We start from the raw sequence: 27,579 nt of genomic DNA on the forward strand, positions 1-27,579 counted from the left end.
AGCCAATATTTACACTATTCATCTCATAAACTGGAACACTCACTCTCCAACATTTTAAGTCATACATTCAGTTTTAATTCAGTGTGCCAATGTGTTGGTGTTCTCCAGTCTTTTTTTGTGAACTTTTGAAATGGTTTTTATAATAAATGTAATTGGGTCCAGCTGAGAGTCAGGCGGACTACAGCCCCTCATCTGAAGAATGTAGCAGAACTGCATGTTTTACTGATGTCTTTCTGCCTGTATTTGTTATTTATCAGTAATTTAGAGAACTGATTGTACATCTCTCTGTTACTGCTGCTATTTTTATTAGTATTGTCTTTTTGCTTTCTCGTGTGCGTGTCACAGCAGCTGCTCTGTGATGTCATTGCTCTGGCCAGCGTGATGTTTTTGACCATGTTTACACCATCCCTAGCAACAAGCATCCCACATCTCTCTCCCTCTCTCTCTCTCTCGCTCTCTCTCGCTGCCTCTCCCTTTCCCTGTTTCTCTTTGTGTTCCCTCATTACTGTGTCCATTAATCTCTCTTAACGCTCTCGTTTATATTGTCATTTTTATCATCTTTTATTATTTGATAAACCTAGTTTATTTTATTTTATTTTGTTTGACTAGTTCCAACACACTACCTCGCTTTCATTATTGTTCTCTCCATTTTTATTGCACCCACCCATTCATGCTTTGTGTGGGAAAATGTGCCTTTTCTGCCCTTTTAATTTTTTCTGTGGCTCTCTGTGTCTTTTTCAATGTATCTGTTGTTGTTTGCATGTGAAACACCGATACTTGAAGCCTCTTTTCTGTCTGCAGCCTAAATAAATTGTAAATAGTCTGTATTTATATAGTGCCTTTATTAACCTTAGGGGTTACCAAAGCACTTTTCACAGTCACACACACCCTCACACACACAATTTGTAACCTAACAAATTGTCCTGGATAACCACATACACACACACACACACACACACCAGCAGAGTTGCCATGCAAGGCACTAGCCTGCCATTGGGAGCAACTTGGGGTTCAGTGTCTTGAACAAAGAACAGGAGTCATGTGGGCCGGGAATCGAACCACCAACTCTATGACTAGTGGCTGACCTGCTCTAGCACCTGAGCCAAATAAAGACAAACTGGACAAAATGGACAAACAGACAAATCTACTAAATCTACTTTTCCAGACTGTCTGTAAAAAACAATAAAAAAAAAGCAAGAAAAACAACACACTTTTCAGTCATATCAAAGAAAATACATAATTATTTAGATATACAGTATATATAGAATAGTCTGAAAAATCTCAGTGCTGAGTGACACCAGTCCGATTCTTAAGCAACCAATTGGTCCAGATGCTGGGGTAGAGTCACATTGGGTTAACCTCCTCGTGGTCCTTATAATGTGGTTCTCGCTCTCGGTGGGGCGCATGGTGAGTTGTGCGTGGATGCCGCAGAGAATAGCGTGAATTCTCCACATGCGCTAAGTCTCCACGGTAACACATTCAAGCCACGTGATTAGATACGCTGATTAACGGTCTCAGACGCGGAGGCAATAGAGATTCATCTGGTACCACCTGGATTTAGGCGAGTCACTTCGCCAAAGAATAGTCTGAAAAATACCAAGATGTAGCTACATTTTTGTAGGCGTATTGCCATATTACTGTTGTGACTTTAAGAAGTCACTGTTGTTGTATATTCTGATTCAAACTTCAACTGTATATATATATATATATATATATATTTCACAATATAGATGTGGGAGTGCAATCCACAGTTGACAAGACATAATCACCTTTATCTTGTTAGAAAAATAATCAAAATAATATTATTTAATATAATAATAAGAAGAGATTATAATTTTATGAATTATACAAGGCATATTTGATATATGGAAACTATAAATGAAAATTTAGTTTGGACTCATTTCTGGTGCAAACCCCGTCCATATCCGGGAATATCCTAATATAGAGACAGACACATCATATTGCCATTGCATCAAATCCAGACACAGATATACATAATAGCTTTGCTGCATACCACTAATAAGTATTATAAATGGATTAAAATGAAGATGCGTTTTATAAAGTGTTGTCTCCATTTCAGGTCTTAAATACATCAGAAGATGATGATGATATGAAGGAGTAATGTTCCATTGCATGCTATTAACTCTTGTTGAATTTCTGACGGTCAGATGAAGTCAGACTGAGCAATGAGAAAGACACAACGAATATTATTCAATAAACTATGCTCATTTTTTTACCATCACTTCATCTCCCACCTTCTGCTATTGCCCTGCCTCATTGGGCTGCTAGAAGAGTTACCATGACAAGGTGTTGATATTGACTGGTTTGGAAATAAGACAAGATCCTAAAATGTTGATATCTTCTGACGGAGAGAGAGATCTAGTAAGAGACTGGAAATAGCAAACCCTTGATTCATTCAATTTCTAAGCCTGGTTTCTTTCATCGATAAGTTATTAAGAAAGCGATTTAGTGAAAATATAATAAGCAGACAGTATTACGATTGGCTCAGAGACATTTATGCAGCGTTTATGCTTAAATTACCATATTGTATAATGTAAAATCACAAACACATGCTCAGAACTGGGTCTCTGTGATAATTACACATTTATTTTTTCTCTCTGTGATGGTCTTTTAATCTTTGTAAGAACAAGGCCTGAGAGCTGAGGATTAGACTGAAGCGCTTCAGATCATGTTGCATGTAAAAATAAGAGCTTCAGGATGTTTGGATATTTCGGAGATTACAGCAACATCACAGTTCATTCCCAAAGCATCTGCGGCAATCTCTCATGGATAGCTTTACGTCACCCACCCCACAGCAGATTAACAGCATATGTTTCTTAATGGGCAATTACTGCTAGAAACAGGCCATCAAATTGAGCTGAAATCACCCTTCAACCTTGAGACCAAAATAGATTAAGTGACCACGAAAGAACAGAAGAACTGAACCATCTAGGTTATGAATGTAACCTCCGTTCCCTGATGGAGGGAACGAGACGTTGTGTCGGAGGAGCGACACTAGGGTCTTGAGCCCTAGTGTCGCTTCTCCGACACAACGTCGAAGAGAGCGACAGACGGGGAACTGGGGTGGGGGGGTTGTCTTTCACGCTTTTGACAGAGTTTTCTGTCAAATTATCACCCTGACACAACACAACACAACTTTGTCCATTTGTCCAAGTTTGTATCCAAATAAGACGTTTTTCTGTTGGAAAGATTTCTAAGCACATTTGCAGGCAGAAACACTAATTTATGAAAATCCGCCTATGAAGCAGTCCAAAAGTATTGTTGTTGTTGTTTATGCTTGTGGACAAGCTCTTGAATAGCTGTTGTATTCGCAATATTAATGAGGTAGGTCTTTGCAAGATATAAAGGAATATTTGTTCCTTTGAGTTACACATGATCCTGCTAAGGACAATCTCTCCTACTGATTATACGTGCAACACTTACAGTACATTGTCATTACTGAAAAAAATGATGTTGTCTTAATTAAACATTAATTGCAATCAAGTTCTCACATCTTACCTTCTGTTGTCTCCTTATTAAAGAAAATAAATACATTTCCCTGAACTGATGATTTTTGTCATTTCTTTCATCAAGGAGAATGGGATCCATTTGCACCCCCTCATTTGGAGCCCTGACACCAAGTTAAGTGAACTTAATTACACATTTTGCAAATGCCATTACTCAAATTAACTGATGGAATGAGTTTACTCAATCAGTTGATTAAAATCAATTAGGGTATTAGGGTTTTCAGTGAATTTGTCAGAGGGCCGTTTCTAGGAGGGTGCTGGAAGGGCTTGAGCTCGCATAATTTTATTGCATGATTCTGAACCACAATTTTGAATAAATAGAAGCGCAGCGTAGTTCTAGCGGGAAGACTAGCAGCTGTACATCATCAGATCATTAGGTGGGTAATTCCTAGCCAATCGCATGTAAGCCATTGCTTTATAAGTCTGCTCACAATATATCACACTGCTGTTTTGGTGTGCTAACACGGCAACCTCCACCACCCCACCACCACAGGTTGAGCCCTGTCCCGAACAGGGGTAGGCTCCTCGCCCCTGCCTCCTATCTCCGGCAGAACATGACGGTTCCAGGTACAACTCCCACGGACCGCCGGACGGGGCCTATGCCAAAGAGAGAGACATTACTTTCTGTTTTACATTTATCAAATAAATGGCATCTGAAACTTCACTCAAGCCTGCGTGTCTTCCCGATAGAACTGTTATTCTACATAGACAATGCACAAGTGATACAGTAAATCAGAAAGTTTCCTCAAAGACTGTATGGTTTAGTGGTAGAATTGTTCTATGAATCAAAGACCTGGGTTCAATTCTTGACCCGACTTGTCAGCTAACAAAAATTACTTTTTGCAACAAAAAGTGGAAAGAGAAAGATGTCAACAAAAGCAGAAACAGCGATTGCAAATACATCTCACAACTTTCAGCATGTAGTATATGTACTGCAGACTCTGACAGCTGTTTAGAACCAGAATTGCGAATGTCTTCCACTACCTTGTACCCCTGGGCGACTATACCTAAATCCGCCACTGGTGACAGTTGTAGGATGCAGCTCTACTCCTGCCTCACAACATCTACCCATCACTTTAGCTCATTCAAATGAAAAGGATGCTCATGCTGGATAACATGATAACATGTTATCAGAAAAGAATGTCAGCCTCAACTACCAGTTCTCCACCTCTGGTCCCTCAACATAATAAGAAATTCGACTAATGTTAAACTATTATACTACATCAATGTTTTTACAATGATCTTAATAGTATGATCCCCACTGCCATTAATCACATTTCAACGTGCACCTCGCTCAGCCACCATGTCCCTCCATCTCTCTCATCAAAAGGTTGCTTCTCATCCCGCTCCTGAAATTCAATTTATTCTCCTTACTGGAACTTCCAAAAACTCTTACTGCCTTCCAGTCATGGTAACACGTGGTGTCCATCCTCTATGGCTGCACAATAAAACATTACTTTCTACAGTCATTCATAGCAATGGCGGATGCGTATGGCTTCATTACTTTTGAGGTTAAATGCATGCTTACTGAGCAAGAGATGGATACTCTCTACCTAACAGTTTGAAGGCTGTAAATCGGTTCAGGGCTTCAACCCAAAGCAAATAGTATTTTTTTCCATTGCCAGATTAGGCCAGTTGTATGCCTGTGTAAACATTTTTCTTATTTTTCCTTTGGACATTTTTAGAGTTTGGGTTACCATGGGAATTGTAAAATGCTTCACTGCAGTACCTGCTCTCATCAGATTGCAAAAAAAAAAAAAAAAAAAGGAAGAGCAGAGCAAATCTCATGAAAACATGTACAGGTCACATTTCACCCCAAAATCAAAAGAAAGAGATAAAAGTTATATTTGACATAAAGTAAATTATGTTTATTTATGACCATTGAGACTTTTTGAATTTTGTTTTGACATTGTTTTCATGAAAATTACTCATACTGCTACATTTTCTTTTAGAAGAAAGAGCTTGTTTTTTTTCTTTTGATTTTGGGCTGATATATGAGACTGGCATGTTCATCACATGTGAGAAATTACAGTATTCTGCCCTAAAATAAGAGTTCCACTTGATGTGATCTCAGAGTGACCGCATCACCTAAATGTCTTGATTTTTATGAAAACAAAGAAATGTTTACATTTTTTGGTGTTGTTACACCACTGGAAGATCCCACCCTGACCAAATGATCATAACAATTGTAGAATGGGAGCAGGAATGGGCCCCCAAGAATAATCTCAGATAATGGGGTGCCTGAGCTTCATTAACTTACAGACCATATATTTTAGGGTTCTTAATTTACATGGAGAGCAAAATATTTGGAGGCACAAACTGGTGAAAAATTTTTAGTGTACCGGTACAATGCTCTTTGTACAGTTCGTTGTTCTTACAAAAATCAGGATATGTCAATGCTTTTTGGCATCATGGCAGTGACCTCATGTTTTTCCAGTTAAAACCTACAGCTATTATGTATCCATTTGCTCTTTTACAGAGCTGTCAGTGAGATCACTACTCGTAATGTTTGCTTATAGATGAGTGTCATAAAATTGGTGCCATGACCCTGAATAACTCTAATGCTGTTTCAGCTACTCTGTAAAAATGACCACGTGCAGTAGTTAAAGAGGTCACATCATAAGGAATCAATTTTTCCTTGATCGTTTGAGATAAAAGAGTTCTGTGAAAGCCTACTGTAACATTCAAAACTCAAAAACTTCTTCCAAGACCAAGAACAAAAATAATGTTATGTGCAGTTTTAATAACTAAGAACTTTTAATATTCCTAAACACTATTCCTAAACTGTTGTGTGAAGTACCCAATCACCATACTCAAGTAAAAAGAAAGATATCTTTATGTAAACTGACTCAAGTAAAAGTGAAAGTATTAAAGTAACTGACATTAAAAGGGGTCATGATATGAGTAATCACATTTTCCTTGATCTTTTCACATATAAAAGATCATGGTACTATGAAAACATACTGTAAGTTTCAGTACTCAAAACTTTCTCCTTACTGCAAAACAATCATTTGTTAAAACCAAGACTCGTTGTCTACTTCCTCCGCATTGTGATGTCACACTGTGGTAGATGTTTGCATCTGACCGCCTCCACAACAACTCATCAACACCTACTTTACCTTATCACTTCTGTAGCTCCGCCCAGTAGCAGTGAGATGGCAAGTAGAGAGAGCAGTTCAGTCAAGAGCAGGAAGCCAATCAGAACTAGTACTGTCTAATCTTAAAGGAGAAGCAGCACCAAAACCAAGTGTTTCTGACAGAGGGTCAGAAGGAGGGTGGAAAATGATGTTTTACAAATATTTTTTATATGATTTTTGTGTGTGTGTGTGTGTGTGTGTGTGTGCAAAATGCTTTACTAATATCATAAGTGACAACATTTGTAAGAACACACGCACACCAAAAACAAACTTTGTAAGGTGCCGAGACAAGGTACTAAGATGTTTTGATAATATAATAAGTGAGCCTCAAGGAACATATTCAAATAATAAAAAAAATCCATGTCATGACCCCTTTAAATGCACTTAAGTTAAAAAACATAGAAAATAAGCGCTTATGTTCTGTCATTTTTTCCATTATAGCATTCGAGATTCCAAAATACCACACACCTATTCATGACATGGCATTACATTGTATATGTCAGTGCTCGTTCTGGAAGATTGAGAGAGATGGTGAGACAAACTGCAGCACTTTTAACACAAAAGTACAGTACATGTGTAGTTAAAACACTACATATGATTTTCTTACATTTCCCTTGTCATAAACACTATACTGCCAAAACTTTGACACAGTGATCTAAGGAGAAAGGGGTTGTCCTGTATTTGGCTAATAGAAAGATGCGTCTGACGCATGTGTGCATAGATGCGTCCTTTGAAAAGCCCTTATAAGAAGTCTACCTCAGATGGATTGATGAATTAAATTGCAAATTCATCAAAAGGTCAAAGTTATATACTATATTAATGCTTGTTAAAATATAAATGAATCTCGAATAAAAATAAATAAATAATAGTTTGATATGACGCCTTTTAAGAGCTACCTGATCTTAAATGTACTTTCCTTGGTGTAACATATCAGATAAATAATAAATGCGACTTGAATAAAACCAGTTCATTTTGATCTCCATATGGTGATTGTTAAAGAGTGATTGACCACACGTGAGTGGGGCGTCATTAAGAATCATGATCATCCTTTATGTTCTACACACAGTAATGGACTCATACAGGTGCATGTGTTGTTTTACCATGCTGGTGAAAGTGATGTGGTAGGTGTCATACTGCACTGCTGGTGGAGTCCAGAACAAAGTGACAGACGACTCAGTGATGTCCCGAGTGTTGAGACCAGAGACACCCGCCAGTACTGGAGAGAAAACCAGACACATCCATGAACAGCCTACATCTCTCCCATTCAAATGCATCTGGTTTTAATTGAGCAATAACGGCCATGCTGTAGTGTGATTTCTGCTGACTTGCTGCTGTATTCATTCTAATAAAGACAGCGTGAACACTTAGGGCAAAATGTAATATTGCTGTGTTACCAGGTTATTTGAACACCTCCATATGGAATATAAAGTCTCTTTTTAAAGTGAATGTCTCCTTAACGCTATTGCATTATCTGATGAATTTTATTACAGAAAAAAGATGGACAAAATCAGATGGCCTAAAACTCGATCGTGGATAGGGTACAAAATGGGGCTTGGCGCCCTTAAAACCGAATTTTATTTATTTTTTTGAAAGAACGACAAGTTCAAGAGGTCAGACTAATTTTATATGAGCTGTTTTACTTTATATGTTTAAAAATGTTCAATCCTGTTACAAACCTTTTGGACATTTAAAGCAGCTTTTTGTGGTTTTGTTATTTTCCAGAAATAAATTACCCTGATGCCATCCCAGATGTGTATGACTGTCTTTCTTCAGCAGAACACAAATGAAGATATTTAGAAGAAGATAGAGCTCTGTTAGGTTATATGCAAGAGATATGGGTGCCAGAACTTTGATGGTCCAAAAGTCACATTTAGGCAGCATAAAAGTAATCCATGTGACTCCAGTCGATCAATGCATATCGATAAAGTTCAGTCTTCTGAAGCATATCGATAAATTTATGTAAGAAACAAGTCGATAATTAAAATGTTTTTAACCTTTAAAAAGTGCTTTCTGCCAGCAGTTGATGCATCACATAGTTGTCACGTGACACAAGCGTGTCGGCACACAATTCGGAAGTGGCTCTTATTTACAACAGAAGAATGAACGTCATGCGAGAGTTCGACCATTTCAAACCATCAGAGCCCTGGATAGATGCACTGATTTAAAGTTAACAACATTTTAATTATCAACTTGTTTCTTATATAAACTTATTGATTCACTTCAGAAGACCTTCATTGATTGACTTGGATTACTTTTATGCTGCCTAAATATGACTTTTGGACAGTATTTTCATTTTTGAGTGAACTTTTCTTTTAAAACATTTAGTATTAAAATCAAATGAACATTTATGAAATCAAAATCATGGTGGCAGATTAGTTATTTTAGCTCAAATTAAGATGGCTAAAAGAGTCCAAATAATAATAATCCATGTTTTAAATGGTAAAAATGTCAATATAATGAGATTTGAGGCTGTTGATTGATGGTATACACATCTGTTGAAGCAATCAGAACACATTCGTTTAAAAAAAAAAAAAATCTTATTTCTCTGTATAATTCCTGGTGAAGAACTACACTACCCATGATTCTAAGGGAAAACGAGCCACTAATCAGAAAATTACAGCCAAGAAAGTGCCCATGATGCACTGTAAATGACACCGTCAAATAGCTTTCTCTACACTCTTAAGCTACTTGTAGCCTATATTTTAAGATATCAGAATATTTGGCAAGAAAATTTAAATATATGGTTTCTATACGTATAATCAAGTACAATAATGCTCCTTGTGGCAATGCTGAGAATCCAACGCATACTTGCATTGCGTTATGAATAGCAATGCCCAATAAAACATGGTAATGTGCAGTGCTGGGTAAATTACCCAAATAAGTAATCCACTACAAATTACTAACTACTTATCAAAAATTGTAATAAGATTACTTTACTGGTGGTTACTACACCAGTTGCTAAAATCACATTGCTAATTACTTTACTTTGAAGTTGCTTTCTAAAATGTTTTTTTTCACTCAATGAATTAAAAAATAATGCCTATATTTCCTGTGTTTGCTTAAGTTTATATTTGTCTATATATTTGTTAATTGTCACACAATGTCAAGGCCATTTGTAGTGGTGTTCATGTGCGTTTAACTTGAAAATACAACCATTCCAACATGACTTGAACGCACCATAACTGTAGATATATATACTGTGTGTAGCACTCACCAGAGTTGCAGTCGGCTCCTGTGAATCCAGACTCGCATTCACTGCAGTTGGGTCCAGTGAAACCATGGTTACACACGCAGCGGCCCTTCACACATCGCCCTTTGTTGCTGCAGTTATTGGGACAGGTTTTGATGGAGCAGTCCTGACTGGAGAATCCCATGTCACACACACACTTCCCATTCACACATCTGCCTCTGTTGCTACAGTTACTGGGACAAGCCTTAAATGTGCAGTCCGGTCCAGTAAAACCGACCTCACACACGCACTGGCCGTCCACGCATCGGCCCCGATTACTGCAATTCCCGGGACATGATCTGATCGAGCAGTCCGGCCCCATAAAGCTGCTCTCGCACACACACTGTCCATTTACACACCGTCCGCGTTTGTTGCAGTTCCCGGGACAAGACATCTCGGTGCAACTGAGACCTGTGAATCCAGTGTCGCACACACATTTCCCGTTCACACAGCGGCCACGGTTATGGCAGTTTTCAGGGCAGGTCTGTGTCCCACAGCTGGGCCCGGTAAATCCAGTGGCACATACACATTTTCCATTTACGCATTGGCCTCTGTTATTGCAGTTATCAGGACAGGTCAGTGTCCTGCAGTTGGGCCCGGTAAAACCGGCATCACACACACACTTGCCATTTACACAGCGTCCTCTGTTATTGCAGTTATCAGGACAGGTCAGTGTCCTACAGTTGGGCCCGGTAAAACCAGCATCACACACACACTTGCCATTTACACAGCGTCCTCTGTTATTACAGTTATCGGGACATGTGCTGGTGGAGCAGTCTGGACCGGTGAAGCCCCTGTCACACACACACTCTCCATTCACACACTTGCCCCTTTTGTTGCAGTCATCAGGACAGTCGGCTACGCTGCAGTCAGCACCACTGAATCCCGAGAAACACACACACTTCCCATCTACACAGCGGCCCTGGTCACTGCAGTCATCCAGACACTCGTCTGTCGCAGGACGAACTGTGGTACATACTGCACCTGCAGACAGGTACATTTTACGATGTATTTCAATATAAAAGTCAACTGCAACCTTTATTACACTAATGTTAACTGGCATTAAATTACTACATTGACTATTGCCGATATATTAGAAAGGCTGCATTGCCAACCTGGTCACATAGAATCACATTATATACTAACTAAGTGTTTGCAGGGAAGCCACTATCTGTGTCTATGTGGGCAGGGCTTGAACTAATAACTAGTAATATCTATATGAAAAGAAATTTTTTAAAGCAAATTATGTATTTTATTATTATTATTATCATCATTATAATTTCTAACCAGATGAAGCTGAATATGTATAGTAGACTTTGAAATGCTCTTTCTTATCATCCATATTTTATTGGGCTTATTGTACATATCACAGCTCGTTCCTGGTGAAATGAACACTAGAGGTGTTAAAACAACAATTACTTTTATTAACGTTCATACAAATCAGGAGTAAAAAGGCAGCTGTTTTGCTCACTAAGTAAGATTATAAGCACTACTTTTCTATCTGTTCCTCACACAATGCTATCTTATGACATCAAAACACTGTTACTATAGCGGATGACTTTTAAGGCTATACATGTGAATGTTTTCATTACTACACCAACTACAATTACAAGCTTGTTTAAATGTGATCCTATTGTGTGGTAGCTGAACTGATAGGAGACTAGGGTAGTCAACAAGTCCTGAAGAGGGAGCCAAATGTGCACCACAATATGGCGGGGTAATTCTGCATGTTTTTAATTTTTATTTCACATTTGCTTTTTATGACACCTTTTGTTAGGTTTAGGTTTAAGTTTTGGATAAGGGAGGTTGGTTTGGTTGATTTAAAACTTGAGAGAGTGTTAATCTTTAAAAGCACATTTGTTTGGGAGAACTTTTAACTCGCTTTCAGCGCCCCCAAGTGGACATTTTACCTCAAAACGGCAGCAAAACCTGTAATACACCACGCAACGTAATTTTGCATAACATTTCGCTGCAGTCACATACTTTCATGATATCAGGCTGGATAATGTCTTCATATATTTTGCAGTTGGGTATCTTGTGTACATTTATCTTGTTTTAAAGATGTTTAAATATTTGTACTGGAAAACAAGACAAAGAATCTTACAGTAGAAAACTGTTTTTTAGATTGTGGAGCGCATATTGTTTTTTCCCTTGGAGGGTAATTTGACAAAACAATGTTAAATTAGTTTTATTTTGAAAAACTACAGTTTTATTCAGTATAATTGAATGGCTATGTTTCTTGTTTTCTATCATTATTATTAATATTTTACAAAAATAATCAAATCAAATGTACCTCCTGTGTATGATCATGCATGTGGATAGGGACTGAATTAAATCTGACTTTCTGAAAGTCCTAAAAGATGTGTATAGAATTTCTGTGAATTTCTGTCATCTGGAACCAATCCTAAAGGTTTCTAATCTTTATAAAGTAACTCATACCTACTTAAAAAAAAAACAAAAAATGTATCCAGTTAGATTTCCTATTTCCTTAGCTCATGAGAGCTGGTCAGGTCTGGAACACGTAATCGTCAGGAAGATCTTTACCTTTGCTCTGCTGGGAAGTGCAGCATCCCTCTGGACCACCACATTTCTCTCTCAGGTCTGACACCTCCTTCTCCAGTCTCTCAATTCGATCACGCAGGGCTGCAAAATCCACCTCACACCCTCCACAACCCGCCCCTGACCCTGGCACCAGATGGATCCGATGGGTCAACACCAGAGGAGAACCAGGTTCCAGGTCTATCTCTTTGCCTCTGTTCTCGTCCTGCGCACATGTGTCCGAAATCACAACTTTAAAAGGTTGAGGTTTGATAGCTCTGGACACGCGTTGAGATGCTGTCAGCAGATCTTCACTCAACAGAGCAGGACTCGGCAAGACCAACAGCAGGAGAGCCAACACAAATGCCATGTTTGATGGCAGGAAGACCTCCAGAATCAATGAATGTTTCATTGCTTTGCAAATGAGAATGTATTTTACGATAGTCAGTTCAATACTCAAAGCACTGATTCAGATTTTCCACATGCACTGTTGGCTCCACATGCTCTGGTTGAAAACTCTGCTGTCTCCTAGTCAACCTGTTTCAAACAAATATGAATTTCAGTCAGTTTTATAAAACAGGATTCCAATCGAATACTTACCATACAATGAGTCCACGGTCAAAGTAATCATGATATGGGTTCAAAATAAAATGTAGGACAGGACTTGGTTTCTTCCATTGGGGATTGATTGGTGGGTGAAAAGTGGTCTCTATATGACTACATTTTGTCCAATGAAATGCTCTCTAATTAATATGATTTGCCACAGACTAGAATACGCTTCATGGCTGTGACGTAACTAAAGGTATTGGCTATTTTACAAATGGTCCAGCCCTTTGATAAATAACTGTTTCCATGGTAACAGCACTCATCTAGCCAGTTCATGGGGTCACAAGGTACTACACAGCAGCTTCCATGTCTTGTATTTATTTATTTTTAAAAGATGCCATAGCTATATCGAAGCATGAAAATCTATATTTGTATTTACAACTTATATATATATATATATATATATATAAATCCTGAATCTATAGTTGTAAATACAACTATAAATAAGCAATTTGTTGGTTGATTCCCCTTGAAGTTCTGTGGTGTTATAAAACATTGCTCTGTTTGTTCAATTGGCCTGACCAGCCCGGCACAGCAACTTTGATTCAACCAATGCATGAGTTTGGAGTGACTGCAGGAATACCTGTTTCTGACCAATGGTAGACAGGGGGAGTGTTCAGGAAAACCTATCTGAAAAATTATACTATTGGAGCAGAAGTTAAAAGGTTTTACATTCAAACAAACAGATTCTTATTAGATTGTTGTTTAATTGCTTTAATTGAGCTGCAGCAAACTTTCTTTTGAAATGTTCCGCTGTTTTATTCCTCATTCCTCTCCTGATGAATTTCCCTGCATGTCTCATTTTTCTCTCATAAATAAGCAGTCCAAACTCTGGCAATCTCTTATAAAAGTTAGATATTCAGTGAAAGTTACTCATTAACAATCCAGACAGACATATAGACTGTGTAATATGTTTAACATTCTCATAATAAACTATTAAAGTCAGAGGTCACATAACCAACTGACAAGATCAAAAACAGCAGCTTGTAATGTGATTGCATGCAGAACCTCTCCAGCTAGAATATCCACTATCAAGACTGTTTAGTCTTTGGCTATGTACCTCTCTGATGATGTCCACAACAGTGGAGAGATCTTTATTAAACATTTAGGTAACATTTGACAGTATTGTTCCTTATTTAAGGGATTATAAAAAGGTTTATTAATGACTAATACGTCATTTAAAAATGCATTATAAATCATATGATATGTGGTTATAACAACATGAAAAAAGGGTGAATTACATGCAAAACCTGCCAAATATTAAGCATCTTAACCTACATGTTACAAATGCTTAATTCATACACATATTCATACTTATTAATTTAAAACATAAAATGAATGATTTATGCCAAAGGAGGGATAATGTCATTTTGTGTTTATATTCATGACTGTAATGTCTTGACTCATTTGTGTTGTCTCTTTTCTTGTCACGCTGATGTCAAAAGAATGGTGTTACTCCAAGTGCTGTCCCAACTTAACTAGTCCTAGTTACCAAAAGTCCTCTTCAAAAACACTTTTCAGATCTTTGTGCTCATTCACAGCAGATATCATCTAAGAAAGCCTGATGACCGTTAAACCACACTGAACTTTATGTGCATGGGTTACTAATGATGGCAACTTCTTAAAAGATTATTCAGACATGCATGTGTCCACTTTACTTTAAGGTACTCTTTCATAGGTTCCTAATGTTGAAAATGAGTTAAGTATTTAGAACATGGGATGTAAAAAAAAAAACACTATGTGGCCAGTCATTGCATGAGAGTCACACTTTTTAATCATCTTGTTATAATTGCATATCAATTATTTATAATGCATTTTTAAATGAGTTATTGGTCCTTAATGAATTTATAAACTCCCCTTTATATGGAACATTCACGTAAAGTGTTATCTGCATTTTTAACCAGGGTGTGACCTTACATCCAAACCACCATAAGTGATGACCTCTGACCCTTCATAATTCTCTATAACTGTTCTTACAGCTCTGGATAACATGAAGAGACCACTGCAAATGTTCAGTTTCTCTGGATTTATTATTTATAGGAGTGTGTTCTTCTATAAAGTACTGGCAACATTTCTCCCAAATTCCAAATAAAAATATTGTCATTTAGAGCATTTATTTGCAGAAAATGACAACTGGTCAAAATAACAAAAAAGATGCAGTGTTTTAGACCTCAAATAATGCAAAGATAACAAGTTCATATTCATTTTTAAACAACACAATACACATTTTTAAAATTAGGAAGAGTTTAGAAATCAATATTTGGTGGAATCATGTGTCTTGGCATGCTCAAAATAAAAAATACATAAATATTAAAAGATTGGGAATGATTATATTGTTGTAATATTTATTGTTGTAAAAGAAAAAGAAATTCTCCTTTGCGCTGTAAAAAAAAATCAACCTACTCAAATTGGAGGTAAGTGTTATGTATACATTGCATTTTATCAACCACTTTGAATCGAATTATTGGTTTAGAAAATCAAGTTGAAAGTTGAAACAACTGATTTACTTTTATAAAAATAATTGAATAAAAAAATATTTATAAAAGTACATATGACAGATTATTGCAAGTTAAATTAAGAAAGAATTAAGAAATAAAGATGTTGTCATAACATACTGATTAATGATTCTTGCATTAGAAAATTAATATTAAGCTAATCCTTATTTGATCAGTGACACACCGTCTATATGGTGAATGCTCAAGTCTGATCACTAGAGATAGAGCGACAGATCTTACCTGGAGAGTCTGTGATGCCTGATGCTCCACCACTGTCAGATTGCTCTAACACTGCTCTCAAAACTCCTGATTGACTGAGGAAGAGAGGGAGGGAGAGGCAGAGGAGGGGAGGAAGGCAGTATAATTTCCTCAGACTTCAAGAATTTTCCTCCTCTTTCTTTCTCCATTCTCTCTCTCTCTCTCTCTCTCTCTCTCTCTCTCTCTCTCGCTGATGTAATTCTATGTGCTTTACAGGTCCCTGTTGGGCGGTGCATTTCGATGGAAAACATCTGATATTTTAGATATTTTGAATGACCAGATTGAATCTTTCATGTTTTGAAGTCATCTCGGGACTCTCTTTGTCCTGTTTTAAAACATATTTGTGCATAAAGCAGCCATCTTCACATGGACACAAGTTCTTGATTATCTGTCAGTACGCTTTAGGACAGACACATCTTTCTGTATTTAGATTTTACTTTTATAATGCAGCTGTGTTAAGATAGCGGCAAATGGCAAGAGGAATGTCCAGAGCAATACGCCGCAGCACAGAAAATAAATGACCTGACATGACATGACAAAACAGCTGCAGAACATGTAATTAAACAATAAATGCATTCAGTTGTTTGCTTGTTTGTTCAAACATATAAATAATTAGGGGCTTCCATCTAGATATATTATTCTGTAGTAAATTATAGAGCTGACACTGAACTAAAACTAAATGAAAACAAAAAATTCTAAAGAATGGTTTGTGCTCAAAAGGGGGGTGCGTATCAACAGGTTAAAAATACACATTTATAAAACACATTAGCAGAGATTGAAGAAAAAGCAACTAACAATTGTCCAGCACACATGTGAACTCCTCATCTCAGGATGAAGCACCTCGTGAAGCTGCTCGAGACAATGAACAAAGTGTGCAAAGCTGTAATCTTCAAAAAGAGTGGCAACTTTGAAGAAGTTAATTTCATAATTCATACTTCTAATTGTGTATTTCAAAGTTTCAATGACTTTACTATTTTTCTAAAATGTGGAATCTGGTAGTGTATATCTGTGTGAAGCCAAGTGGAGAAATGTCATGTCATTTAATTTAACATAAATTGGAATTGGCCCCTTTAAGAACCGAAGTTTAGCAACACCTGTTTTCCAGCACTCTCTCATGTTGGACATGTGTGCTGGTTAGAAACGTGAGAACGTGAATTGCGTCAGATAGCTCTCAGTTTAGTTCATCATTTGAGAATTATTTGGGAAAATATACAATTTTTACACAAAATGCTTTTATAAATTGCATTAACTGTGTGTTCATTAGAGTTACATGTTAAAATTTTGTGCTTGTTATGGATCATTTTTGAAGGATGCATATGGATTGCATGTGTGGAGTTTGACCACGTATAGCACACATGCACTGGGTATGTAAATTTAGTACTAACCATCACTTTTACTTACAGTAAATGATTCATGGACCAGTGTTTTCCACTTTCGTGAATAAGTTTAATACATGTTATATGATAAAATATGTGTGGTATTGTAGAAACTGCAATACATGTCCTTAAAGTCTGTTTAAAAATTATTTTAATTATTTAAGCAAGTACTTAAATGTATAAAATGTTCTGAATGATGTAAGCATGTATTAAGGTGATGTATGCTGAAGCATCTGAGTAAGCTAATGCCCTGTTTGTATTTTCTTTTGACATTAGCTCTGCCATATTTCATTACCGTATATTTCATTACCGTATTTAATTTCGTATTTTCTGGACTTCCTGTTGCAGATGTCACACTGCACGAGTGTTTGTAGCCTGCTTAGCATTGCTTATTCTCAAACTTTCATAATTTTATCCTTTGACATTTTACTGCGTGTTTTGGGTTATTCCTCTTTTCTACTGTTTCATCTGAGTCTGTGTTTGTCGCCTGCTAGATTTTTTAGCAACTCTTAACTGTTTTCAGCTTTTAATATTTACCATCTGCCATTTTTCAGGGCGCATCGGGATTTACCCAGCATTATTCTCTTATCGCAATTCAATTGCATGCATTTTCCACGTGCATCCGCTTTCTATTTTTATCGTGATTAAACTGCATGCATTTTACAGCGCACACCCGTTTCTCTCCTTTGTGTTACATGGATTATTTCATTGATCTCAAAGCACTGCTTATCAAGAACAACCATAATGATAAACAATTTTGTGAGGGATTCACATCTCAAACCCTCACCGTTGAGGAACAACCAACAACAACAATAACAACAACAATCAAATGCGGTAAGTAATAGCATCTGCTCATTTAATTTCTTCCTGCATTGCATGTCACATGTTTACAATAGCTTCTTCCGTCAGCAGTTAGGGATTCACATGTGATAAATGTAAAGAATTTGTCAGGCTGAGGAAGAAGGTTAATGAGTTAGAGACATGGACCTGAACGCTAGTGAAGGTCAGTGAGAAAGAGAAGCCGGTAGATATTGTTTCGGATGTGAGTAGTACAGTGAGCAAAGACACACACTTTGGTTCCGGATCTAAAGCCCCTGCAGCAGGGCATTTGGGTGACGTCTCGGTGGCATACTCACTCAGCAAAGCGACACCACTCTCCCATTCCTGTTAGGGTTTCCAATCGATTCTCCCCACTCAGTGATGCACCTACTGAGAATCATGTTGAACGAGCCCTTGTTATTGGCGATTCTGTTGTAAGGAACGTGGAAATAGAGACTCCAGCCACAATTGTTAAATGATTTCCGTGGCTAGAGCATCTGACATCAGATCAAATTTACAAGTGCTGGCTAGCACTAAATGTAGATTTACTAAAATTGTTATTCATTTAGGCAGTAATGATGTCCAGCTTCACCAGTCGGAGATCACTAGAGATAATGTTAAAGAGGTGTGTGAACTTGCAAAAACACTGCTCCCTGCTCTTCGTGGTGATGAGGTTTATAGTAGATTAGTGTCACTGAACGGCTGGATGTCTGAGTGGTGTCCAGAGAATAACATAGGATTTATAGACAATTGGAAGAGTTTTTGGGGTAGACCTGGACTCCATCTCTCCAAGGAAGGTGACGCTCTCCTCTTTAGTAATTTGGCTCAGTCTTAAAAATTATTTTGACTAACTGGGGCCAAGGTCAGGAAGCAGACAAACTGGTTAATCCTAACGTCTGCTAGCTGCCTTGTGACGTCACACAGGACACATAAACTACAACACATAGAGACTGTATCACCTAGATATCTTATAGAGACCCCAAAATACCAAACACTGAGGACAGGATGTAAGTTTAAGTCTTTTGAACTAAAAATGCTTAATGTGACTCCGTCAGATATAACTAGTAGCCCTAGGTAGTTACTAGTTAGATCTACTAGCACTAACTGTAAATTACATTATGACAGATCATTGTTTGGATGCACTCTGTTTGACTAAAACCTAGCTTAAAGTGGATTAATATATTAGTTTAAATGAATCTACTCCCCAGGTTATTGTTATAAATATGAGTCTCATCTGAAGGGTTGAGAAGGAGGTGTTGCTACAATTTAAAGTGAAGTTTTTGGTGTTACTCAGAGGACAGAAAATAAGTTTAAGTCTTTTGAACTAATAATGCTTTATGTGACACCATCAGATTTAAATAAAAAAAACTCTGTCATCTTTTGCCTTTGCTACAGTATATAGATCACCCAGGCCTTATTCTGATTTCCTTGGTTAATTTGCTAATTTTATATCAGATCTTGTAATTACTGTAGATAGAGCTTTAATTGTCATCGCCATAATCATATGCTAGATTTAATTCTGTCATATGGAGATGATGTTGATACTATAGAAATTCTGCAGCAGAGCGATGGCATCTCAGATCATTACCTTGTCTCTTGTATGCTGCGATCATCTAATATTACTCAATCTACACCACACTATCGTTCAGGTAAGACTATTCTTTGGACCACTAAAGATTGCTTCACTAATAATGTTCCAGATCTATCTCATACACTCAGTAAGCCCCAAAGCCTAGAAGAACTTGATGAAATAACAAAAAATATAAATACAGTCATCTCTAGCACTCTTGATAGTGTCGCCCCCCTTCAATTAAGTCATTAAGTGTTCTATTATTATATTAGTTAAATCATTAAACATGTCTGGGTTTGTTACGTATGCTCAAGTGTGTTATATGCATGCGGATTAGTTAATGAGAATCAGCTGTTTAGACCACTGTCTGATATGGGTTACATTTAAAATGTCATGTACAAAAAACTAACAAAAAAAAAATCTGATTTAAGCAGAAAATGAGATCTGGGTCGCATTCAGCAGCAGTGTGAACATAGTTTATGATGGGCAGGTGGGCTTAGCCTACCTTAGCTTAGCTAAGATGTGGCGCTGTTGTGCAAAATGCGTGGCATAATCATACATTTATTTTAAGAACAATATAATTTCTTCATATTAAACTTGTTTTATGTCCATTATACAAAACAGTAGTAGAGATTATTTTGAGAAATTCTGTAATTATAAAGGTATGTTGTGTTAAAGCCATTTAATTGTTCACATTTGGTGTACGTGATGCTAGCCTGTTGTCATTCATGTAAATCAAGCGAATTCTGGAGAACGGCATGTACATGTGTCACAAGTGTTAATAACCTGATAATAACCCGAGGGACAATATTGCCTTTACCCCTGATCAATCCATACCATTATCTTTGATGAGCTTTGATCATATGTCAAGTTTCCTTTCTTTTTTTTTTTTTTGGAAAGGCTGTTCCAGCTTTTTTCCCCCTATCCTGCGCTGTCTTACTCTCAGCCCATCCCAGGTTTGTTTGAACCTCTGATTTTCCTTCCTTTGTGACAGGCTCTTCCACTATCAGAACGTCATTACTAGGGATGATCGATACTTAATTTTTGGGACTCACTTTTATTTTTTTTATGAAACTTTTTTTTTTAAATAAATTAGTTAAAACTTGAATCTTAAATTAAGTGCTTATATAACAAACCTCACAGCACAATCCAAAATGCAACATTGGAGTTATTTTTGTCAAAAGCTGCAGAAAAGAGCATCACAGATGTTGGATACTGATTAAGTATAATACAATTACTACTGATTTATTATTATTATTATTAGGGCCCAAGCACAGATGGTGCGAGGACCCTATTGTTCTTCTAGGCATTTATAATTTTTTCCAAAATTAATTGCATTTTTGAGGACCTAAACATACTCGAAAACTCATGAACTTTGCACAACCATGTGGTGAAATTTTTATCTGATATGGGTTTCAGAATTAGGTGTGGCAAAATGGCTCAATAGCACCACCTACAAACTTTCAATGGTGTGAAACTACGCTACGTTTCATTTACACGTACGAAAATCGGTACACATGTGTAACATGCAAGTACCTACAAAAAGTATCTTGGACCCATGCCCTAAACACCAGGAAGTCAGCCATTCTGATTTTTCTCTTACATTTTTGCTCAGTTTTTTCCATTTCCTGGCCTTGTACATTAACAAACTCCTCCTAGAGATTTCATCAGATCTACTTAATATTTGGTTAGTTTAATCTAAAGGCCTTGGCGATGTTAAATTGCAAAGCTTTGAGCTTTCACTGCAAGGTGTGGCTGTGATGGTCTGACAATTTCGATGTTTTGCTTTGAAACAGGAAGTTGTTATAACTCATACATACAATGTTCAATCTGCCCCAAACGTCACATGTTTGATAATAGTCCCGGCCCGAATACGTACCAATATTCAGTTATAGTCATAGCTCCACCTACTCCAGGTCTTGTACTTTAACAAATTCCTACCAAAGATTTAATCAGATCAACATAAAATTTAGTCTGTCTTAATCTAAAGGCCTTGATGATGTTAAATTGTGAAGATTTAGAGTTTTCGTTGAAGGGCGTGTCCGTGGCAGTTTGACAAATTTTGATATGAAACGAGTCACATTTTTGAGGCCTAGACATGCTCGATAACTCATGAGACTTTGCACACATCTGTGTGGAAAAATTTTGGAAAATGTACATCTGATACCAGCTTTAGAATGAATTGTGTAAAAATGGCTCGATAGCGGCACCTATAAAATTTAAATGAAGCAGCCCTCAAGAAAATCAGTAGGCATATGTAACATATCAACACGTACAAAAAAGTCTCTAAGAACCATATCCTAAACCCAACAGGAATTCAGACAATTTTTTATCAGTTTTTGCCATTTCCAGGACTCGTACTTTAACAAACTGAGATTAAATCAGATCAACAACATATTCTCTCAGTCTAATCTAAAGGCCTTTGCGATGCTAAATTGTGAAGCTTTTGAGTTTTCTTTGAACAGCGTGTCTGTGGCGGCCTGGCATATTTAGATGTTTCACACTGAAACAGGAAGTTGTTGTAACAAACATACAATGTCCAATCTACCCCAAACTTCACATGTTTTATAAGAGTCCTGGTCTAAACACTTCTATATGCCAATATTCAGTTATAGTCATAGCGCCACCTACTGGCAACAGGAAATGTCATTTTTTCACTGTGATACACTCTTAACAACATTTAAGTGCTAAAAAATGTGTGATATTCCCCTGGCACAGCAGCCCCAACGTGCACCAGGGTGCAAGGGCCCGTTCAACGCTGCTTGCTGCTAAAGTTATTATTATTATTCATAGTGTAGATGGTGGGTTGAAAATAATCACCACAGGATAAAAAAAATATCTATTTGGGGTTTTATTCTGATGGCTGTTGGAAAAAAGTGAAAGAAATAAAAAAACTGCAGTCGATGGGGCCGTATTTGATATATATATATATATATATATATATATATATATATATATATATATATATATAAAGGAATAAAGAAAATACAAAGCTGTGCCTTTGTGCTTATATTGGAAAATTAACAATTGGATTACAATCCAGGAGTTTTCTGACAATTTGTAAATGTGACTCAAAAAGAACAATGTCCCAAATGAGAGCAAATTTTATTCAGTAAATGTCAGCACAATGAAAGAAATACGGTATAATGACATGGTAGAGGCTAATGTCAAAAGAAAACACAAACAGGGCATTAGCCTACCCCTATGTTTCAGCATACATCACCTTAATACATGCTTATATCATTCACAGAATTTTTTTTGCATTTAACACATGCCCAAATCATTCAAAGCATTTTATGCATTTTTAACTAGGCTTTAAGGACATGTACAACAGTTTCAAAGTAAAAGCAGAGCGCTATGTAACTGAAAGTGCTTCTAAGTATGTAATCTGTATGTGCCTCACACTGCAATGTAAATTTGCACTGTTTACTGTCATCTGCTACAAACAGAGTGTGCAATGCTCATTACGGTAGTTTCCCTGTATGAGCCAAGGAAGAGCTTTAAAGGTATGAACAGTCGATATCAGCACAACACTGTCTCCACATATTCACAAGAACTCACATTTGAATTACATGCAAACTATTTATTTATCTCATTAAATCTCAGCTTTTGTGGTTAAATAATCTCACTAGGACATAACGTGATTTTAATTTTCACACGTCTGATGTATCGGTTTTTGGAATCTGAGCATTTTTACAAGTACGAGTATGAGTACCCATACATGAGACTGGTATCTGACCCGATACCAGTATCAGTACCACAACATCCCTACTCATTACCGACTTCTTTGCACATCCTCAGATTTTTCCTGTTCCTCCTCAATACTTGTCCACTGTCCATCTTGAATTCATATGATCTTTGTGCCCACTGGTTTTACAACTGATATTGGCTACCATTGTGTCTACCCCATAATAGGCTGGACCCTCACTCACTGTGCAGTTAATTGAGATTTTTGGCTGTACCATTGTAATATTGGGCCTGTAGCAACTGTCTGGTTTTGCAATTCCCTGATTTGCTGAACGTCAGACCTGGACAATGTAAGCTCTCAATCATTGGCAGTAGTGTTTTATTAAGTTGTCCCATCAGAGCCATTGCTGGGCTGCTATGAACTCCCTGGGTTGGTGTATTCTGGCGATCCAACATTACTAAGTAAGGATCAGCCCCTGCCATTTTTGATTTGGCCATGAGTCTTATCACAATTTTTACAGCTGATTCCACTTTACTGTTACTTTTTGGATATCATGGTGAGGATGGTTTCTCTGTAAAGTCCCAAGCTTTGCTGAATTTTCTGAATGCCTCTGATGAATACTCTGGCCCATTAAAACCCTATGTCTGAAATGCCATATATTGCAAAGTTTGCTTATAGTTTGCATTTAACTCTTTTTGACAGTGTGTTTTTTCAGATGATCCACCTCCTAAAAATTCATATTTTTCTGTTGTTTAACCCTTCATGCTGAACAGGTGTTGCATTGCTCCATAAATGTTTTCAATTGTGCATTCATGCCTGGTCAGTGTACACATTCACTGCTCTCCTAAAGCATCATTCAATTCAAACACATGATGAGTGGATTATCTGCATTATTTCTGACCTCAATGCTGTTTGCACAATAACTTGTTCTCCTCTGAAGATTATTCCATTTTGCACACTCAGTTCATCTCTGCTGTGGAAGTACTTTGTCACATCCATGGGCAGGTGTTACTTTCTATCAGGCCAACCCTGTAGTATCACATGATCTCGTATTGCCCCCTCATCATTGACTCCTTTCCCCACAACCAGTATATTGTCTGCAATTATTTTTACACCATGGATTCCTTCCATCACTTGGTTCAGCTTCCTTTGAAAACTTTCTGGTGCTGGACTGATTCCCATTGGCTGGACTGATTCCCATTGGCATAACTTTTCATCACAGACTGAAAAGTTACATGCTCTGTTCAGATCTGGCAGTACATCCTCAATTGTGATCAATGGGTAATGGCTTCTCTTAAGCACTTTATTGAGGGGTTTTGGATCAATGCACACACGCAATTGTCCGGAGGGTTGCTGTACTATGGTCAAACTACAAATCCAGTCTGTGCTTCTTCCAACAGGTGCTATGATGCCTCACCTTTGCAGGTCTAATAGCTCATCCTTGAGGGCTTCATAGAGAGCTGCTGGAACCCTTCTTTTGGGGCAGATTCACTGGTTCTACAGTCTCATCTATTTCCTCAAATACTCCATCACCTTCAAAGACATATATAGTCATGTTTTATTTGTTCTTTAATCCACTGCTTTTTTTAATCATCTACATGCTTTTATCAACAGCCATGATGTTTTGATGAATTACATTAATCAGCTGTATTTCCTGGCATTCTTTACTAATCAGGATGCATCTGTATGCATCTTTTTCCACTACAATGAACTTCAGTTTGTATCTTTTTCCATTGCGTGGATTTGTCACTTGGAGTTTACACTTTCCCAGTGGTGCCATTGTGGTTTTATTGTATGTCAGTAAGACGTGGTTGCAGGGTTGTATCTGTATGCCTTTTGTAATATTTGCCACCACAATGCAACTGAAATCAGACTGACTTTTTGATGACCCACATGGTGGCATACACAGTTACGCTGTGTTCAGGGTCTCCCTGCATCATGTTTATACTCCGCATTACTGTGACTCTCAGAATCTGCATCAGCCTGCTCCATTGCCAAGACCGATTTTTTTCCCGCTGGGCCGCATACTTTTACATACAGCTGCAAAGTGGATATTTTTCCCACTTAATTTACACCTTTTCCCAAATGCTGCACATTACTCCTTCCTCTTTTCATGAAACTGCCTACAGTATTTACATTGTATAATGCCCCACTCCTCAGGGGGTCTGTTTCTCTTTTACAGACTTGGCATGTACTTCCATGTACTGTAGTCTGTGTTTCAATAAATTTGGCTCTCTGTCTAGACAGCTCTGCCACTCTTCCTATCTGCAAACACTTGTCCAAGCTTAGGTCAGACTCTCTGAGCAGGTGCTCTCTTTAGTGTGAGTCCCTTGTTCCACACACTATTCTGTCTCTTATGAGCGAGTCTGTGATCACCCCAAAATTGCACATCGCTGCCAATGTGCTTAATTCCTTCAAGTATCTGTCCAAACTTTCATCTTGATCCTGTTTGTGTGTGAAACCACAAACACATGTTTCTTTCAAACATTTTGTTTTTGTTAGGGTCACAAAATCCATCCAGTTTTTCTATCACCTCATCCTCTGTCACTTCATTAATAAACTTCTGTTCCAACTCCAAGTGTTTGACATACTTCTCGCTCTTCTTCTCCAATGAATTGATTGAATTCTTCCATCCATCTTTTCCAAGCAAGTGCCAAATTGCAATCATCAAAACATTTTGCATGGTGGTTTCAGTGCATCCTCCTTCCTACCAGTGAATCATTGCGGATAATCATTTACTCACATTGATTTTGTAAAGTCCAGTACCTCTGTCTGTGTGTCCCATCTGGAGTGAACACACAGACACCTTGCACCGCCTTGAGCAACGGTTATCCACCATTGCCTGTACTTAGGTTTCGTCAGTTCACAGATGAATCAACACCAGATTTCCCAGCTGTTTTCTTTTAGTTATTTTCATTATGTACTGCTGCTACCATGTTTCAATGACCAATGGTTTGTAAGATAAATAAAAAAGACCAACTCAAGGTTAACTTCAAGATCTTTTCTCTTTACATCTGCTCTCTGGTAACTATAACAATGTCCCCTCTTTCCTGCACATACACTGCCTGGTTAAAAAAAGTAGCATACTCTAATATTTCATTGGACCGCCTCATCATGGCATTGTTTCGCCAAATTTATGCAACGTCACATCATTTATTTCTATCCAGAGTTGCATTAAGTTTTGGCTGAGATCTTGTATTGACGATGGGAGAATTAAATCACTCCATAAAGTTTTCTACAGCACATCCCAAAGACTTTCAATAGGGTTTAGATCAGGACTCTGTGGTGGCCAATTCATGTGTGAAAAAGAATCCTCATACTCCCTGAACCACTCCTGAATCACAATTTGAGCCTGATGAATCTTGAAGAAAAAATCAATTGAATCCATTCATTCAGTACATTCAGGTAGTCAGCTGACTTAATTTTATTGCTGCATAATGTTACTGAGCCTAGACCTGAACCATTGAAGCAACCCCAGATCATAGCACTTCCTTCAGAGGCTTGTACAGTGGCCACTATACATGACAAGTGCATCACTTCATGCACTTCCCTTCTTACCCTGATGTGCCCATCTCTTTGGTATAGGGTAAATCTGGACTCACCCGACCATACCTTTTTTCCATTGCTCCACAGTCCAAACTTTATGCTCCCTAGCAAATTGAAATATATATTTTTTCCGATTAGCCTCACTTACAAGTGGATTTCTTGTGGCCACACAGCTGTTTAGTCCCAATCCTTTAAGTTATCGTCGCAGTGTGCATGTGGAAATGCTCTTACTTTCACTATTAAACATAGCCATGGGTTCTACTGTTGAATTTATATGATATGACTTCACCAAGCGTTTTAGTGATCTTTGATCACGATCATTCAAGATTTTTTCCGACCACATTTCTTCCATGAAGCTGATGGTTCACACTACCCTTCCAGGTTTTAATAATGCGTTGGACAGTTCTTAACCCAATTCCAGTGATTTAAATAATCTCCTTAGTTGTTTTCTTTTCTTGATGCAGGCCAATAATTTGCCCCTTCACAGAACCATGAAATATGTCTTGTGTACACAAATCCTCCACAATCACACTTAACACAACTGAAATCAGACAGAGAGAACACTGACTGCACTAAAGGTCGAGCAACAACACAAGGCCACATACAGTATAAGGGCAAGCATGAAGACAGACATGTTTTAAAGTAGATACAGCAGCTATTCTGGGGTCAGTGGTCTTGCTCTCCTCTGATTCACATTTCTGTGAGATTTATCTTATCTTGCCACTGAATGAGAGGGGGTGTGCAGCCATTTGTGCTTTTATTTTAGTTTCTACCTTGTCAAGTCATGTTT

General features: G+C 37.6%; 1 protein-coding gene across 2 annotated transcripts in view; it reads right to left on the bottom strand.

The window, feature by feature from the left end:
* The window catches only part of LOC127650221 (tenascin), a 48,286-nt gene extending 32,439 nt beyond the window's left edge, over nucleotides 1-15,847 (bottom strand). For both annotated transcript variants that reach the window (XM_052135522.1, XM_052135520.1), the window contains exons 1-4: nucleotides 15,773-15,847; nucleotides 12,438-12,968; nucleotides 9,879-10,877; nucleotides 7,765-7,880 (exon numbers count right to left, since the gene is read on the bottom strand). In XM_052135522.1, coding sequence (XP_051991482.1) covers nucleotides 7,765-7,880; nucleotides 9,879-10,877; nucleotides 12,438-12,843 — 1,521 coding nt within the window. In that variant the 5' untranslated portion in view covers nucleotides 12,844-12,968; nucleotides 15,773-15,847. The remainder of the gene's footprint in view (nucleotides 1-7,764; nucleotides 7,881-9,878; nucleotides 10,878-12,437; nucleotides 12,969-15,772) is intronic.
* Nucleotides 15,848-27,579: the final 11,732 nt, after the last annotated feature.

Source organism: Xyrauchen texanus, chromosome 10 (genome assembly GCF_025860055.1).
Source record: "Xyrauchen texanus isolate HMW12.3.18 chromosome 10, RBS_HiC_50CHRs, whole genome shotgun sequence".
NCBI lineage: Eukaryota > Metazoa > Chordata > Actinopteri > Cypriniformes > Catostomidae > Xyrauchen > Xyrauchen texanus.